Below are 18,047 nucleotides of genomic sequence, written 5' to 3'. Positions count from 1 at the left end.
GGGCGATGTATTAGTACATCATCCAGGACAGGTCTGAGGGCCAGAGCATAATATAAAGGGACCCCTGACCGTTAGGTCCAGTCTTGGAGGACTCTGGGGTTGCGGCGCTCGTCTTGCTTTACTGGCCGAGGGAGCCGGTGTTTGTCTGCAGACATGTGCCCAGCATGACTAAGCCACTTCTGGCAAACCAGAGCAGTGCACGGAAACGCCATTTACCTTCCTGCCAGAGCGGTACCTATTTATCTACTTGAACTTTGCCATGCTTTCGAACTGCTAGGTTGGCAGGAGAGAGCATAATATACCTGGCGGTATATTGCAGTTGGGGCTTGCCTGCTGCCTGGCACCTTACCTTCTCTGGCTGCCTCCTTTCTCCCTGAGCAGTGAATACCTTATGGTAAAGTGGGTGTAATTGTTTTGTGAACACCTTTCTCCCTTCAAAAAGCAGCCTCCTTTTTAGTGATGTGGTGGAGCAAGTGGTGGCAGTTTGGCTTTACCCCTGCACTTTGTGGGGCTGTGGCTGATGCTCCTTCCTCCTCTCTCCACGACGGGCACTGGCAGCAGAAGGAGCTGAGGCGATTTGGCTTCACCCTGACACATCATCATGTTGAAAAGGAAGGAGCATTATTGTCATCTTCATATTGCTGACACTGCTTTCACCCCCACAGCACTTCAACCCTGCTGATAACCTCTCTCAGAAGCATCATATAGATCAGGAGTGGGAAACCTCCAGCCCATGGGTCAGTCTTGGTCCCTCAGGGGTTCCAGGTTAGCCAGTGAGGCCATTCCCCTCAAACCAAGCCTACTTGTCAATTGGGTGATGTCACTCATGACATCTGCTAATGGATGGGAGGGGTTCAGTTATGCAAGCCTATAACAGATGTTCAGTAGTATGAAAGAACAGTATGGAACTTTGCAGAACCTCCTAGCACAATTGCCTTACATTGCACTGTAAATTCTTTTTTTGAATTTATGCATGATGGTGTTCTCAGCTCCATTGAGCTGCATGATTTTATGCAAAAAGTAACAATAACAGTGTTAGCTAATATTAAATGTTCCATCTTAAATAAATACTTTTATTACACCAGTCAAAATGTCTCAAAAATAGTGTGCAAGCTTGGTATTTTCCAGGCTGATGAAGAGTCTAATGAAGAACTATTGAGAACTAAAAAGCTTGCACATAAAAGCTGTGTGATAATTTGGTTGGCCTAATAAAGACATTGCACTGATATGGATGATTATATGGGACCCAGGTGGCGCTGTGGTTAAACCACTGAGCCTAGGGCTTGCTGATCAGAAGGTCGGCGGTTCGAATCCCTGTGACGGGGTGAGCTCCCGTTGCTTGGTCCCAGCTCCTGCCAACCTAGCAGTTCGAAAGCACGTCAAAATGCAAGTAGATAAATAGGAACCGCTACAGCTGGAAGGTAAATGGCGTTTCCATGCGCTGCTCTGGTTTGCCAGAAGCGGTTTTGTCATGCTGGCCACATGACCTGGAAGCTATACGCCGGCTCCCTCGGCCAATAATGCGAGATGAGCGCGCAACCCCAGAGTCGGTCACGACTGGACCTAATGGTCAGGGGTCCCTTTACCTTTACCTTTATAGGCACTCATAGCTCTGTTTTATCAATTGAATAGCAGAAATTCCCAGAGGCTTTCTTTAATTGTAAATTTGTTTCCTTTATAGAATGCAAGTTTTTAAAGTGCAAAATTCATTATCCTCTTATGAAAAAGCAAAACATACAGAAGAAAAAAGCACATGGGACTTTAACTAAAGAAGGAATAAAACTGGTTTTGCAAATTCCTCATTTAATTTTTCAAGTATTGACTCTGGAAGCCTTGCAAAAATTTGTTAATGAATTTTGCATTCTGGTCGTGTAGCAATAGACTGCATGCTGCTGATGTCACTGCTCTGCCTTATCTGAATTTTTGCTCTTTGTTTCACAGGGAGCTGTGATTGGTATAGATGATGAGGACGACAGCACCTTCACAATAACTGTTGATCAGAAAACCTTCCATTTCCAGGGTGAGCTGAAAGAAGAGGGTTTCTTATATTAGAATAAATCACAGAAAATTATATTGAATTACAGTTCAATGGACTAATTTTAAGCATTTTATAAACCGAACTGTATGAATCAATGTACAGGGAACATTCTGGAGTCAGGAGCACTGTGGGTTAGGCAGGGATTTATATCTGCAGTGTATACATATGTGCTAGAAAGGACGGTAGCTTTGGCAGGATCTGGAGATTAAAAATTTAAAGGATATATCAGTCAGGGGGGGAAGAGAATAATGGGCTTTCGTTGATGGGTTTTGCTTGCAAAAAAAGCACCACCGATCTTTATTATCAAGATGTTCTGTTGTGCCTTTCTGCATGGAGAAAGCCACGAGATCGCGTGAGGTTGCAGCTTTTGTTGATATTGAACTTAAAGGCTTGAATATGTGAGGAGACCAGAGGGAGCAGATTTAAAGGTGGATTTTTGCTTCAGGATCTACAAGTTCTCATTCATTTCATCTCTATTTCTTTGTTCTTGTCTGCCAAACATCATTTTCCTGCTATTTTATCTTTTTATTCATATTTACAACTCCAATGCCATCTGTTACTGCTATGTTTCGTCATTGCATGCTATGGTTCACCAGTAGAAAGGGTAAGGTACTGTATTTTTCATTTGTACTTCTATATATTCCCTTAATTCCTTTTGAAATTCCTAATAAATGGTCTTTTTTTATAAAATGCTCCCATTTTTTTGTTGTCATCTTTCCTTTAAAATGTAATTTACTCTGCTGTTGACATCTGATATTTTTCTTTACTTTTCAGTGTCAGATGAGTTGCAGATAAAATGCTTTACTTGAAACAGTGAGAATTCAGTTGTAGAAATTAGATTGATTCATGCTATTCTTTATTTTGTTTCTGTGAACTGCATACTGTTGTGGTGGTTTATCTTCCATTATTTAGTACTGAGGATCCTAATATTCTGGCAAAGTATTCCTCAATAGTTTCAGTGATAAATCTTACGCTCCAAATTGTGTATACGTTTATCCTCTGCTATGGTGTCTTAATGACTCTGCTGTCATGTGGCTTTTCAGTAGCTGCATTAAGCATCATTAATAATTTTTTACAGCTTCACACAAAAAGAGGACATATTCTTTACTTATTATTGAGAGCAAATTAATTAATTGTTAATACAAACAGACCACATCACATGCATTCTTCAAAAAGTAGCAACTGTATTGTGTATCATGATGCAGATAAAGGGTGAAATCTGCAGTAGAAAACTGCAGCTATTAAAGGAATACCTTCTGCAGTTCTAGTTTTGCAGCAGTTCTCTAGCTTTTGTGTTCGCTGCCTGCAGAAAGGAAAGCCTCTTGAGAGATAAACACCTTATAGCAGAACAAAGTAATATTTAATAATGTTGCCTTTAAATAACATATTCAGCTTACATGGTATCTAAAGGGTCTTTGCTTAATTCACTGAAATTTATTTTTACTATGATTTGGCATTTCTGCTGGCTTGTGTAGGTATTGAAGATGATGATGCATTTTTAGAAGTAAATTATTTTAGATGGCAATCCATAGTTAGGAAATTGCTCTTATATGGATTAGTGGTTACTGATGTATACTAGAAGCAAGTTACTAATCTCAATGATGCATTATCAGTTTAAGACTGAATATAAATATCAACACATACAGTTTGTAAGATTACAAGTACAGCTTTATTCAGAGTATATGGGCAGTGCTGATACTGAATATTGTGCGCCTATATCAATGTAACTTTATGCCCAGTGTTCCTATTGTTGGGGTAGTCCCCCCACCCCACTGAGGCAAGTGGAGAAGAGCTTTATGACAGGGGGCTTAGTGTGCATGTTACTGTTTCTGCACCAGCAGGAAACTGCTGGATCAAGGTGCTGGTTAATACTGAATGCTTGCATTCACTGCATGTTCTAGAAGGCCCTTCCCCATAGTAAAATAATATAATAAAATAAAATACTAATTGCTTGAATCACAGCGCTTGCACATTATTTGCAAGTGGCAGAACTACTTAACATTTGAAAGTATGCATAGTATTTTATGCTGAATAAATGTAGAACTTTATGCCCTATGGACTTTGTTTTCTTGCTCTAACTTTTGTGAGGTCTTTCTCATAAGGAGGAATGATGTAACTGCCTAACCAATTTTGTCACCTGAAAGTTTCTTTTTATTAGATAGTAGTGAATATAATTGGCCATTTACTAGTGTTGGAGCGTCTAGCTGTCCTTCCTCAGTGCCTTCATTTGAATTTGATGGATTGGGGTAAACTGAATAGGAATGAGAATTATAGTCTCTTATCATAATGCCATTCCTTACCTGTACATCCTCCCTCCCTTACTACAACTGGAGCCAGATATGAGGCCCCGCTTGCTTTGCCAATCTTGGCCCTGCCTATGCCCAACTGAACACTACTTTTCTAAGAAGAAAATGGGGACCACTTCATCCTTTGCTACGTTGTAAATTTTTTGTCTGAAAATACTTGTGTGGCTTTGGAAATATGGTTATCGACATGTGTTCTGATGTCGTCCTCAAGAACCTTGCCTTATTTGCTTGTCTTGGGCCTTCAGATAGATAAAAGCTTGCATTTTTAGCACCATAACTAGTGTCACATTTGTCATTGTGTTTAAAGATGATCTTGTCTTCTCTGCAGATCCATTGGAGGTATGCTTTTTAAAGTTAGTTACAGATACATTATGGTCCATGGTTCAGTAACAGAGAAACCTTTATTCTGAGACAATATTTCTGTTGATATTCGGAGGGATAAACTAAAGTAGAGAATCCTTGAATTTAGTATACATTAGGGATGAATAACTCTGTAGGGGGCATATTATTTCAAGGGTAATCTGTTAGGACCCATATGTGAGCAGTGGGTAGAACCAAAGCTAGCAGTAGATGGGAAAAGAGCCCAAAGTGCATAGGGACATAAGAAATTAGACTACGGGTCACAGATTGCCCACTCCTAACCTAAATCTCTGAAGTGATATTCTCAAATCTGAAATATATCCATTAATCATAATATATTCACTAAATTTATCTTATTGTAACATTAAATGTAGCCTGCCCACAGAAAATGGATCCTATACATATTGTTATACTAAAAGCTTATTTTTGGGAGGCGGTCCCCCTAATATTGCCTGCCTTTGTGCTTGCTGAGAGACCTCATAAGCCTCTCTTCACTCTGAGCTGTGGCTAGATGTGGGACTTCTGTGTTACCAAAGCATCAATATTAAAGACATAGGAGGCATAGATTTGTTCTGTTCATAGAATTAGAATTGTTGAGTTGGAAGACACCCTAAGGGTTATCTACTCCAACGCCCTGCAATGAAGGCAATGTCTATGAATCCTGTCTGCATCCTCAAGCTATGCAAACTTTAAATAATCCACGCTGTGGAAACCAAGGTGGAACAAAGCCAAGCAGCTTTGTTTAGTGTTTCACAGCATAGTCGCAGTATACTACAAAGTAGTCCTTTTATTGCTATCATCCATTTATCCTCCCTTTTAAATAGTCACTGAGAATTGCTCTTAGCAGCCATGCAACAGGCAGAAACCATAGCTAAAGCCTTTCTTGCAATGATGGGAGTTTGAGACATGTCAGTTAATGACATCAGGGGTCACCAGAGGAAGCATGTAAGTGAATGGCTAATGCAACACCAGCCCTGCTTGGTGAGAGACAACTAGGGAATAACTTGCTTTGGGGGTGGGGGGTTATAAAGGTTTTCCTCCAGGAAGCTTAGGGCACAGGATAACTCCTAATTATGTGTAAAGGAAATAAGTTTTCTTCAGTTTCTTTCTGTGTTATTTTCCAAAAGCTATCTTTAACTATACAATTGTCTGCATGAAATGAAACTTCTATTTGCCTCTCACCATATTTACTCTGGTGGTTCTACTAATCATCCAAATTAGATTTGGGGACAATGCTGGGAATATGTAAGGAAAGAGAGCAAGAACTTCCAATGTTCTCACAGAAATTGTTCCATGCACACAATTATTTATTTGGATACAATTCCAAACATGTTGATATTTTGGAAGGTTGCTGAGCATGCAATGGCTCGGTAACTTCAGGACCCATCATGTACTTTGTGCCTTTTGGCACTCACTAGGATGCCTCTTAACTCGGATATGGTTCAGTAATGGAAATGGTACTTTGATCATGGAGTACTGTGCCTGTATGTTAATCCTCAGCATGGTGAATACCAATGGGCAAGATTAAAATATCAATTTGGGACAATGGATATATATTTAATATGTAGGGCTTAGGTGCTACTGTCTGCAAGAGTTCTCGATCATGAGCCTCACACTACCTTGAGATACAGCCTTTGTGCAGTTGTGGGCACTGGCGGGGGTTAAATGAGATGGCTTTTGAGTTGCTCTTTTCAGGATTGCTAACATTCGTCACTTGATTGTGTGTCTGAAATTTTGATGCTGAGAAATCTCTTGGCGGCAGGGGGGGGGGGGAGGTTAGATTTCCATTCTGTGCTTCAGATTCCTGGGAGGGAGGCCCTAGTGAGTAATGGTTGCTTATCTTTCCAATGCCAAATTTGCAGAGTTTGCTCCTGTTTCCAATCCTGTTAAACAAGTACTGTATATGATGTTGCTGGGTGTCATAATTTCATCATCTGACTGACAAAAGAGCTCAGTATCACCACTTTTACATGCCCTAAGACCTATATTATCTGTGTTTATTCAGTGGTTGGGTTAGCAAGCATACTGAAACTAAATTTAGGAAGACCAAAGAATCAGTACCTTTGACATAGGGATTAGTGGAACACTGGGTTATAATTAATAGAGATGAACCTCCATTAGTTAGTTAGTTAGTTGGTTAGTTAGTTAGTTAGTTAGTTAGTTAGTTAGTTAGTTGAAGTATATGTGGCTCTATTGTGGTACCTGGAAATCAGGTTTTGTCCAGCATGAGCCAATGAGAAAACTGCTACCCTTTTGGGCTGCTTCAGACCTTGTAATACTTATGCATGTCTTCATAATTTCTAACCTGGTCAAAGTAATATATTTTACTATGGGGCTATTGAAGTAAGTTTGTAATCTGCCCCGTCTTCCATGTGATATATATGTTTAACATGACTGTACTGACAGACATCCCACCCCTGTTCCTTTTCATAGGCTGCCACTTGTGGAGATGGGGGAAGCTTGACATCATACTGACATAACACCAAAACTTTATCTCTAGTTGTTATGGTGCCAGAGGGAAAAATGAGCTGTGAATCATACTTCAGTTTTAATGCTTAATTCTAGGTTGAGAAGGCTGCTGGCTCTTGGCAATCTCTAGGGATTCGTGATGTTTATCTTGGTTTTGTGGGCCTGTTCTGTCTACAGTTCATCTATTTCCTCACTGGGTAATATGAATAACACTGTAATATTGCTTCCATAAATTGAACTGTCACTTAGCTACTACAAGGCTGCAATATTGATGCAGTACCGCAATAAAATATGCTCTGATAATTAAAAGGCTGAACATACCAGGATAAATCTGAACATTTGCAGTAACGTAAATAGCTGCTTTGATGTAATTGCTATGACAAATGTGAATGTAACATTTGTTTAAGGCATTTTGAATCTACTTAGTTTACTGACTTTTGGACCCTACTGTGTGAAAACTCATACATTGAGTTTCATGATCAAGCAGTGATTTGACCCTGTGAGCTTTGCAGGAGCTAGATGTGTGTTGTCTTTATATTAAAGGTAAAGGGACCCCTGACCATTAGGTCCAGTTGTGACCAACTCTGGGGTTGCGGCGCTCATCTCGCTCTATTGGCCGAGGGAGCCGGCATACAGCTTCCAGGTCATGTGGCCAGCATGACTAAGCCGCTTCTGGCGAACCAGAGCAGCACACGGAAACGCCGTTTACCTTCCCACCAGAGCGGTACCTATTTATCTACTTGCACTTTGACGTGCTTTCAAACTGCTAGGTTGGGAGGAGCTGGGACTGAGCAACGGGAGCTCATCCTGTCACGGGGATTCGAGCCACCGACCTTCTGATCGGCAAGCCCTAGGCTCTGTGGTTTAACCCACAGTGCCACCCGCGTCCCTTGTCTTTATATTAATTACACATATAAACCTAACAATATTAGAAGCTGCTTTTAATATTGTAGCTGCTCCCGCTACAAAAGCTTATACCAGAATAAACTTGTTAATCTTTAAAGTGCCATAGGACTTTGTTATAAGCAGACTACTTTAAGGATGCTTGAAGTGTGACCCCATCCTTCCCATAGAAGTGTGGGCAATGTTTAGGAGTAGGCTAAGCTCCTTCCTGGCTCACATATCACATGCTGATTTTTTCAGTTTCTTGGCAGAGTATTGACCTACCGTACTTCATCTGTGAAACAGACAGCTGTGAAGCTTTGAGTTAGGGTGACTGGACTGGAGGCAGGCCAATGTATCATCATCTTTGCTTGCTTAACTGTGATTCTTCCCCCAGATATCTATTGCACTGAGTGAGCTATTTTGATTACTGTATCTGTGCTTGATTCACTGAATGAAAACAAAATCTCACCATTTGAATTCTTATTGCCCACCTTTGCACTTTGAGTTATTTACATACCCTTTTTTTAAAGACAACTTTTTTATTGCTTAGAGGTGTGCAGATATACTTCTAATAAACTCTGAAGATCCTATCAGTTTCAATTTTGACTGTTACCATTCAGAATAGCAGAATGTCAAAACCACAGAGGGCCTCAGCAAAGGAGGTGCATATAGTGCAGGACTTCTGATAGCATATTCATGCTGTACCTTCTCCACTTTCAACTATTCCCAGATTGCAGCTTGTTTACTTTGTTCTGAGGCAGCTGTTACCTGCGTAGTCCCACCTCTTAATCTGCACAAACTACCGGTAGTCTGGAATCCATGTGTCTCTCATTCTAGATTTGTGATACCTTGAATGGTGGAGCTTGCTTTTTATGTGTAGGATTTTTTGGAACCATTTAAAATGAAAGTAGAACCGCTGGAAGTTACCATGTAAGTGAACTATGTAAAAACTAGTTCCATTCTCTAAAATAAGTAATATAATGTGGACTAGAAATATTATAGAGAGGGATGGGAGCATTGCAGCTGTCTGGCTGTCTTGTCATTTTATAAATGGAGGACCTTGCATCAGTTCATTTCTTCCATTCCCATATATTTCTATCCTTAAGATGGCTACAAGCACAAGTTGATAGCTATTGCTTGGGACATACTAGTATGGCATTGTGAATTATTTCAGTTTAGCTAATATTTAGGAGTATTTGTACTGTACTGTAGTTGCCATAAAAACTGTGTTCGGATTTCAGTCATGTACTTACTGTATTTTTCACAATATCTTCAAACTTGTCTCTCAGCAAGCAATCTTCATTTGATTAGCTTTGCTTAACTAACAGGACATTTCATTACTGACCTGGGATTGGTTTAAGTTTCCAGTTGTTTCTTTAAGGCCACTTAAGTATATTTTTAATACTCTTCCAGCTCGAGATGCTGATGAGAGAGAGAAATGGATTCATGCTTTAGAGGAAACTATCCTTCGCCATACTCTTCAGCTTCAGGTGCGTCAGTTAGCTAAAGCTAAAAGAGATGCATATGTTCTGCATAATACCTGTATAAAATGTAATCCATACTAATCTCTATTCCATGAGTGTATATTTGTTGTTATATTTGTTGTGAAATTAAGCCACGTATCATGTCTCCATCTTGCAAATATAGTACCTCAGTTGATAAATTTTACATTTATTATTGCCAGTCTGTGAATGAGAAACCTTTTTAACTGAACTGGAGATCTAATAATACAATGACTGGAAGATTCCTGTGATGATTGTTATGTGGACTCTACTCAACGACCTGTTTGCAGTTTTAATTTCTATTTTCTTTACCTGAAACAAAGCCTTGGATTAAAAAAATAAAATAGAATGGAGGCAGTGTTAAGATCATTACAGGAATCTTCAAGTCCCTGCACCTCTGGATCTCCAGTTCATCCAAATAATGAACCTGTATGCTTTGCCAAAATCTTGCTTATCAAGCATTGCTTATGGTAGCATACAATTAACACTGAACTATACAGAAACATATCCCAACTCCTGTGTTTTTGTAGTGCATAACGATGGAGAAATTAGTGGTGTTGCACACTAGCAGAAGGGGAAGGGGAACCAAAGAAAACTAAACCTGCATATTCTTGCTTTGAAGCCTTTGTTATGTAAATACAGTATACCTCCTAAGAATAGTAGCCAATATCGGCACCAACTATGGATAAGGTGCACTTTAATATTGAAGCTAATGAGCAAGGTGCACTTTCATATTGAAGCTAATGAGCAAATGCAGAGGCCTTTCTAACTGTCTCTAATATTAATGGGCATCAATCATACCGTAGTGACATTTCAAGTGAGAAACATCTGAAAATGGCAGCTTGGCAGTGAAGCATGCTTTACTTGGGATTAAGCCGCATTCAGGCCAGGTTATGTTTTATGCTCCCCTTCCTCCTCATGGCTGCTCCGTGTGATCCCCCCCCCCCCCCAAGGAGCTGGAAATCGGGGGAACTAGATTTTCCTCTGGCATGCTATGGTGAAGATTCCTCTGACAGGAGCAGCTTTCCCGACAGTGTAAGGGGCTGCTGCTGGGCGGGAAAACCCCGATGCGCGAGTGGAGTTGGTCTAGCCTGGATCCACGCCAGTTCCAAATAGTCAGGATTAGCCTTGCAAAGGTTCTTAAATGCGTTTAGTATTCTGCAGATACTGTGCACAAGCTACGCTTAAAAGTGGTGAAGGACAGTGAACTACAGAAATCTAGGCGGATGCGAAAAGCTTGTATTAGTATCTTAGCCATGCCTGCTCAGAAGTAAGTCCGTTCGTAGGTAAAACGGGGGTCAGGATTGCGAAATGGAAAAGAGCGATCGGCGCTGTGTAGCCAATAACAAGAAAGCTGCCGGAGGCATTTCAGATGATGCAAGAAGGCAGGGGGCGGGTGAAATATCCGGATGAACCCGTGTCCTCCGTGGCGCTGCGCGTGAGGTTAGACTCCAAGCAGCCCACTGGGTAGCGAGGCGGCGGCCGAAGTCGGTGCTGCGGATTCCAAGGCAGCACTTCCCATCCGGGCTTCCTTTCAGCGCGCGGCGATTTGGTCTTCCTGCCCCGATTGCAGCCTTGCTGTGTAGAGGCTACCGCTGAAAGGCGGGAGATTCCCAGGACGAAGGATGCCCTCGAGAGAAAGTGGGAGGAAGCCGGCGGCGCTGGCTGGAGGGAAGCATCCCGGTGTGTACGGCTATTTTGCGTCCCCTTCTCAGTCGGTGCGCGGGGCGGGGGAGAGGAAAGGGCCGGGCTGGGAGGCACCTGACCCGCAGCCAATCGGGAGCCGCCTCGGTGCGAAGGCGAGCCTCGCTGCTTGCGAGCAGCAGGCTGGCGACGCGGCTTCCCTGCGGGCAGGGGGCCCAGCTGACGACAGACCCCGCCCGGCAGCGTGCCCCGGAGGGGAGGAAGCATGGCTTGCGTGAGTAGGGCTGGGCGTTGGGGCGGCACAGCGTCGACATTGGCAGGAGGGGGCGCCCTCGATCTCCGTCGGCCTGCGCTTACGGAGGCCCACCGGGACGCCTGGGTTCTGTGGTCGACCCCGTGTATAATGGGGGGCGGGGAGGAGAGAGAGTGCGAGCTGCGAAGCTCGCGGCCCTGAACCTGTACCTGCAGTCGGGGCCAGGGAGCGCACGCAGCAACTCTAGCCATTGATCGCTGGAGAGGAAGAGCGCGGCGCTTGTGTGCGCGCTACACCATGGGGCGCACTCATCCCCCCCCCCCCGCGCAGCTCTGTCTGATTTCAGTCCGGCAGGCTCCATTGTCTGCCACTGGTGGAAGTGGCTAATTACTGCCACTGACTTTGCTGTTTAAAAACAACGAGTTCACAATTTGATCACCTCGATCGCGATAAAGGAGATCGTTTCTAAAACCCATTCGATGGTTAGCAAGCATAGTTCGTATTTTGGCTGCAGGAAAGTTAGTTTTCCTTTCTTCACACCCCATTGAAATTAGCTTCTTTCACAGTGTGTACGTTTGAGTCACATTTTATTTAGAAAAGGATTTCTATACCGCTGTATACATCAAAGTAGTGTACACTGTTAAAGTGTACAACATTATTCAAAGAAGAAGACATACTGAAATGCATCAGTTACTTCCAAGAGGCCATAGGAACTTGGTCCTGTAGCCCATAATGGACATGGAAGCCAATCTCTCCCAGTGATTAGAAATGCTTCCCACAACTAATGGATCTTGTGATCCTTCCTTCCCTCAGCATATGCCCAAATGTTTCCATGACTATCTGGAAAGTGGGTGTATTTCTTTGCAGATTAGGAAAATTGGTACTAGAAACAATGGGGAGAGAGTACTACAGTTCAAGAGCCAAATACTTGCTGGTGAAACAAGGTTGGGCAGGTAGCATTTGTAGTGTATTTCTTGTAGTGGTCATGCTATGTCCTAAATGTTACATAATGTGGGGCAAACATCCCAGTTCATTCTAAGGATCATTCAGACTTCTACAGGAAATAAGGTATGACTCTAACAAGGAACACATACCTTTAGGCATTTCACAGGAAGGAAAGAGTAACAAATGTACAGTGGTACCTCGGGTTACAGATGCTTCAGGTTACAGACTCAGCTAACCCAGAAATATAGTTAACCTCACAAGAACATAATTTTTAGGCTTTGGAATGGTGCTAGGAGACCCCTAGTCCTTGCAGTGAGTTAATCATTTCACTATGGCTGGCATATAGGAATAATATAATGTTCTAGCCTTTTTCATCCTTTAAAGTGTATCTAGGCAGGTTATTCCATGGTTTTGAAATTTGCCCAGTCTTACAGCTAATGAGGTGCTGTTCTGTGTATTCTGTAAATATGTTCAAATGTAATGCATTTCTGTTGCATAGGGTGTGGATCCTGGATTTGTTCCCAGTGTCCAGGATTTTGATAAAAAACTTACAGAAGCTGATGCTTATCTACAAATTTTGATAGACCAATTGAAGGTATGTTAAACTTTCTATTGTAACCGGGCTTTACAATACTCTAGTAAAAATGCACTTTGATTTCTCCCAAACCTCCATGGTATAGATGAGTTATGAAAGATTGTCATCATTTACACTCCTTGATCTATGTTTTCGTTAAATAGTTAGAAGGGTTTCAGACATTTAACAGCAGTTCTTGCTAAAAGACTATACCTCTGGGAGTCGGGATGAAGAGTTCAGTATTCAAGTTCTTCATTCCTAACTTGTTCCTTAGAACAGTGAAACTAAGCTAGGAGCAATAAGTAGCTTGAATACAATCTAATTTGTGTCATGCAATCTTTAAATCGTACAATACTGAATTACAAGTCAACTGTAGAGACTTGGATCACAAGCATACTTGAAATTGTTTCAGATTTGTTTGTTTTAAAAAGCTGTTTTAAAATAGTAGTTTATTATATATATTGTTTATTATATATATTGGGATTCCAGCCTTTGTGGAAAATCTTCCTTCAGTATTAGGTATTTGACTACATAAAGTTTTCCGGAAGAAATGTATCTGTTGCAGTCAAAATGGTGGTAATGTCACACAGAGAGAGTAGATGTTGCCCTTGAGATTTATCCTACATATGCTTAACTTATTTAATATTTGAAATGGGGAAAGCATTTGAGAAGTAAAAATATGTGCAAGAGAGGTACTTCTTTTGCATGCCTTGAAGGCTTAAAGCTTATTCAATCATTTACAGAATGGTGGCTAGCCTGTAACCTTCTAGATGTTGTTGGATTCCAACTGGTACCATCCCTGATCATTGGCCATGCTGGCAGGAACTGAAGGGAATTGAACTCCATCTGGAGGGACACAGGGTCTCCATCTCTGCTTTACATGCAGCACATTATTTTGCATTGTAAAGAAACTGTCTAAAAGATCTTTAGCTCAGGCATTATATTGACTGGAAACAGATAATTAAGGAGACAGAAGCAACAGAACGCAGAACAATTTTAAGCACTTTCTTTGGCTTTTTTGAATGTAATTCTGCAATCATTAAAGAAGCCCCCAACCCCTCCAATTAGTTTCATGTTTGGGGTAAAGACAAAACATATTTCCTGACTTAGTAGGAGATGTTGATTATTATTTTGTGTGAAATACTGATGATTAAGACCACTAATAATTTAAACATGTTTCTGGTAAGATGAAACCAAATGATCAGCAGACTCTGGATTTTTTTAAATAAATAAATTGCTATCCTGTTTGTATTTTAAAAGCTTTACTAGCAATGTTTGATACTGTGTGCCTTTTTCTTTTTAGCTCTTTGATGAAAAGCTTCAGAACTGCAAAGATGACGAACAGAGAAAAGCAAGTATACTTTTTATATAGATGTATAGATGTTGATTCTTCTTCTCCCTGAAGTTCACTTTTCAGTCTTCCCTGTAATTGACTAAAATGCAACTTAAGCACTCCTTTTATTTAAGCTGATAACTTGCATTCAGCATTGCTATATAAATTTATTTATTTTTTAGTTGTTGGGATGCAAAACACTTGTAATAATAATTGCTAACAGGTCTTCAATTGCTCCATTGCAGTGGAATATAATTAAAAAGATGAAAACAAGCTTGGAGAGCCATAGAAAAGGTTTTATCCTTTTATTTCAATAAGTTTCATGCTGCAGTTGTTTTAAATATTTTATCTCTGTGAGCTTCCTGGAGAAGTCAGATATTGGAAGTTCAGTTAGCAATGCCTTGTGCCCCACTCACTTTTCATGAGCTGTTGTATCATTAGCATAGTTCATAGGGCTTAATGAAATAAGTAATGCAAGGATGAAATAAGGAGCATAAAATGATAAGGCATCTTACTGTTAACCAGAAGGTCGGTGGTTGCAGTGGGTTTGACTAGATGCCCCTTGGGGTCCCTTCCAGCTCTACATTTCTATGATTCTACATATGTCAGGTAAAATTATATATCCAATTCAAATAAAATTAAGTTCAGGCTTTAGTTAGTTACTGAGAAGTAATTGGGCCTCTCTTTGCAACAACTTCCAGCATTGTTAGAATGATGCTAAACCAACTAGTCATGTGGCTGGCTTTTTGTGTTCTAGAACAGGGTAATTTGCTAACTATACTTCATATTTTAGATTGTAATCTAGCACTTGGCACTGTCTTATCATTATACAATCTTGCCGCTGGGGTGTGACCTTGTACTTGTTTGGCCTCTAGTCTTAATTTGTTGTAATGGCAGATTAGTGTTGCAACGGATGAGCTGTTTTCTTCCTGATTTGTTGTGGCATTCAGTATTTTAAAGCTGCTTCCTCTCATGCAGAACGAAGAGGTTCCAGTTACACTCACCCCAAACTATTTCTTTAAAATCTGCATGATATTATTTATTATTTTTATTTTTATTTATTTACTTACTTACCCAACCTGCCCCTTTGGGTTGCCCCAGCCACTCCAGGTGGCTTAACAACTTTAGTAATGCTAGACATTTTCTGATTAAGCAATAAGGTAGTTATTTCCCCTGACTCAAGACAACTAGCAAAACGTGCAGCTGCTTCCTGTAGTAATGTAGTTTAAAGAAATGTTACCGGAAACCATGACATCACTTCTCTTTTCCTTTTAATCTTTATGGAAAGCTGTGTCAGAAACTGTCACATCTATAGACCCTGTAGAAAAATAGATGCCACAAGAGGACAACACAGGGGGGGGGGAACACCATAGTACAATAAGTATATTAGTATGTCTATAGAGGTCTGAAAGTTACTTTGGGAATTGGCCGATAGATGAAATCCTTGCTGAAGAGTAAGCTCAAAATGTGCTTATCACTTTGGGACACTATATTAAATGGGGCTTTTTTGCTTCTGTGACCCATTTTGCCCATAATGCTAAGCCAAACAATGACATAGAGTGAACATGCAGGTTCCTAGAGGGGATCACAGCTGCTGCACTCCTACCCTAGTTCTCCTCCTGCTGCTGCTGCACTAAAAAGGTAAAGGGACCCCTGACCATTAGGTCCAGTCGTGACCGACTCTGGGGTTGCGCGCTCATCTCGCATTATTGGCCGAGGGAGCCGGCGTATAGCTTCCAGGTCATGTGGCCAGCATGACAAAGCCGCTTCTGGCAAACCAGAACAGCACATGGAAACGCCGTTTACCTTCCCGCTGTAGCGGTACCTATTTATCTACTTGCATTTTGACGTGCTTTCAAACTGCTAGGTTGGCAGGAGCTGGGACCAAGCAACGGGAGCTCACCCCATCACAGGGATTCGAACCGCCGACCTTCTGGTCAGCAAGCCCTAGGCTCAGTGTTTAACCACAGCGCCACCTGGGTCCCTATAGCTGCTGCACTACCCAGAGCTAAATTATCATTCGGATTAGTGTGTCACTTAGTTTATCTTTCTTCAGACTAACCTGAGCTTTGACCAAAGTTTGTTTTTGGTCTACATAGATGGGGAAAAGGCAGACTTGAGTCATCACTGTATTGGACAAGTGTGAGGCAGTTTGGAACAAACTGACAATAACAATATGAAGATGAATCACCGCTGTCTGAACAATTCTGTACTTGCATGATTTCACACACAAGTACTGTATAGGAATACAGTGATTCAAATGCAAATATATCACTTTCAGTTGGGATAAATGTGGAATGAAGATTAAATTTTCTGGATGAACATCTTTTCAGTTGAAGCCGCCTTGTACAGTACTTGCTTTCAAGCTTTCTCTTTAGACTATTTATCTGCAGGGTGGGATGAGAATGTAAACCAAACATTAATCTTTGGCTGCTCAGCAGGGCACGGTTTAACAGTGCATCATGCTAGAAAAAGCACTACCCTTACAATTTGCACAACACACCCTTTGCTTAAAGTCGTCTTCTAGTGCTGTTGGGCAACCCTTTTCTAAAGCAAATTGCATTCCTGGTACTCTTTTAATTATCTAGAAATGGTTGCAAAGGTGGTCACAGTGTAATAATGGAATACCGTATGTCTGCTTTGATTGCAGGAAGGATCCTGTTGTTTTCATTCAACAGGATCTTGGGTGCAAGAGGCAGCGAAGACATTTTCCCTTGATCTTGGAGAGCTGTTGGAGTAGATAATACTTAGTCCATATAGCTCTGCACAGTGCTGCTTCATATATTAAGCTTATATTTTATGTGAATGTTTTAAATAAACAATAACTAACAAGAAGCAATCTTGAAGATTAATAACTTCACATTGCTAAAGACCTTGCTTTTCTTTTCTTTTCCTCCAGAAGATTGAAGACCTCAAAGAAACAACCAGTGTAAGTATGTGTTTAATCATTACATATTTTAAAGCAACTTAAGGGCTTGGCTTGGATCTGTGTTAAATTCCTCTTTAGCTACTTGCTCTGCTGACAGGCACTTAGAATGGAATGGTGGGAGGTCAGTTGCCCCCCAACCTCTCAAGTAGCCTGCTGGCAAATGCAGGAAACCTGCTTCTCCTTATGCCACCTGATTAGAGGAGAGGGGATGGATTGTACCATATGTTCACGAGGGAGGGGTCATCCTCTCACTTCTGTGGTCCAAATTATCTTCATATTTGTCTTTTGATTGAAATAGAGATTGAGACTGTGCCCTACAATTATGTTCTGTGTTTATATTAAATAGAAAATATAGTAGTGTTTTAGAATATTTTTATACTTGATGGTAACCTGCTTAACAGTCAGGTCTTTGAAAGCATGACACAGAATAACGTGACACATTTACTAGTCCTGTTGCTTTTTGGAGTACAGTGGAACCTCGGTTTACGAACACAATTGGTTCCAGAAGTCTGTTCATAAACCGAAGTGTTCATAAACCATAAACCGAAGCGAACTTTCCCATTGAAAGTAATGGGAAGTTGATTAATCCGTTCTAGACGAGGAAAAACACCCCCTAAAGCAGCAGGGCCTTCGCTCCGATGCCTTCACGGAGGCCGGGGAGCGTTTCCGCGACTGGGCTGCAACCGCGAAAGCGCTCCCCGGCCTCTGGGAGGCATTGGAGCGAAGTCCCGGCTCTGATGCCTTCCGGAGGCTGGGGCTTCGCTCCGATGCCTTTGCGGAGGCCAGGGAGCACTTTCGCGGCTGCAGCC

The 18,047-nt window shown here is 41.4% G+C and overlaps 1 protein-coding gene across 6 annotated transcripts in view; it reads left to right on the top strand.

The window, feature by feature from the left end:
* Positions 1-18,047, top strand: part of OSBPL9 (oxysterol binding protein like 9) — a 59,048-nt gene that overhangs the window by 18,544 nt on the left and 22,457 nt on the right. For 2 of the 6 annotated variants that reach the window (XM_035122700.3, XM_035122699.3), the window contains exons 3-7: positions 1,942-2,020; positions 9,472-9,548; positions 12,902-12,997; positions 14,280-14,327; positions 17,209-17,238. In XM_035122700.3, the coding sequence (XP_034978591.1) occupies positions 1,942-2,020; positions 9,472-9,548; positions 12,902-12,997; positions 14,280-14,327; positions 17,209-17,238 (330 nt within the window). Of the gene's footprint in view, positions 1-1,941; positions 2,021-9,471; positions 9,549-11,006; positions 11,244-11,350; positions 11,479-12,901; positions 12,998-14,279; positions 14,328-17,208; positions 17,239-18,047 lie in introns of those variants that run through there. The other 4 variants (XM_088674060.1, XM_035122701.3, XM_088674059.1 and 1 more) reach the window with 2 other exon arrangements.

The sequence above is a fragment of the Zootoca vivipara genome, chromosome 7, assembly GCF_965207765.1.
Source record: "Zootoca vivipara chromosome 7, rZooViv2.hap1.1, whole genome shotgun sequence".
NCBI classification, from domain to species: Eukaryota; Metazoa; Chordata; class Lepidosauria; order Squamata; family Lacertidae; genus Zootoca; species Zootoca vivipara.
The sequence above is the reverse complement of the archived record's forward strand: the minus strand, read 5'-3'. Positions and strand labels throughout refer to the sequence as shown.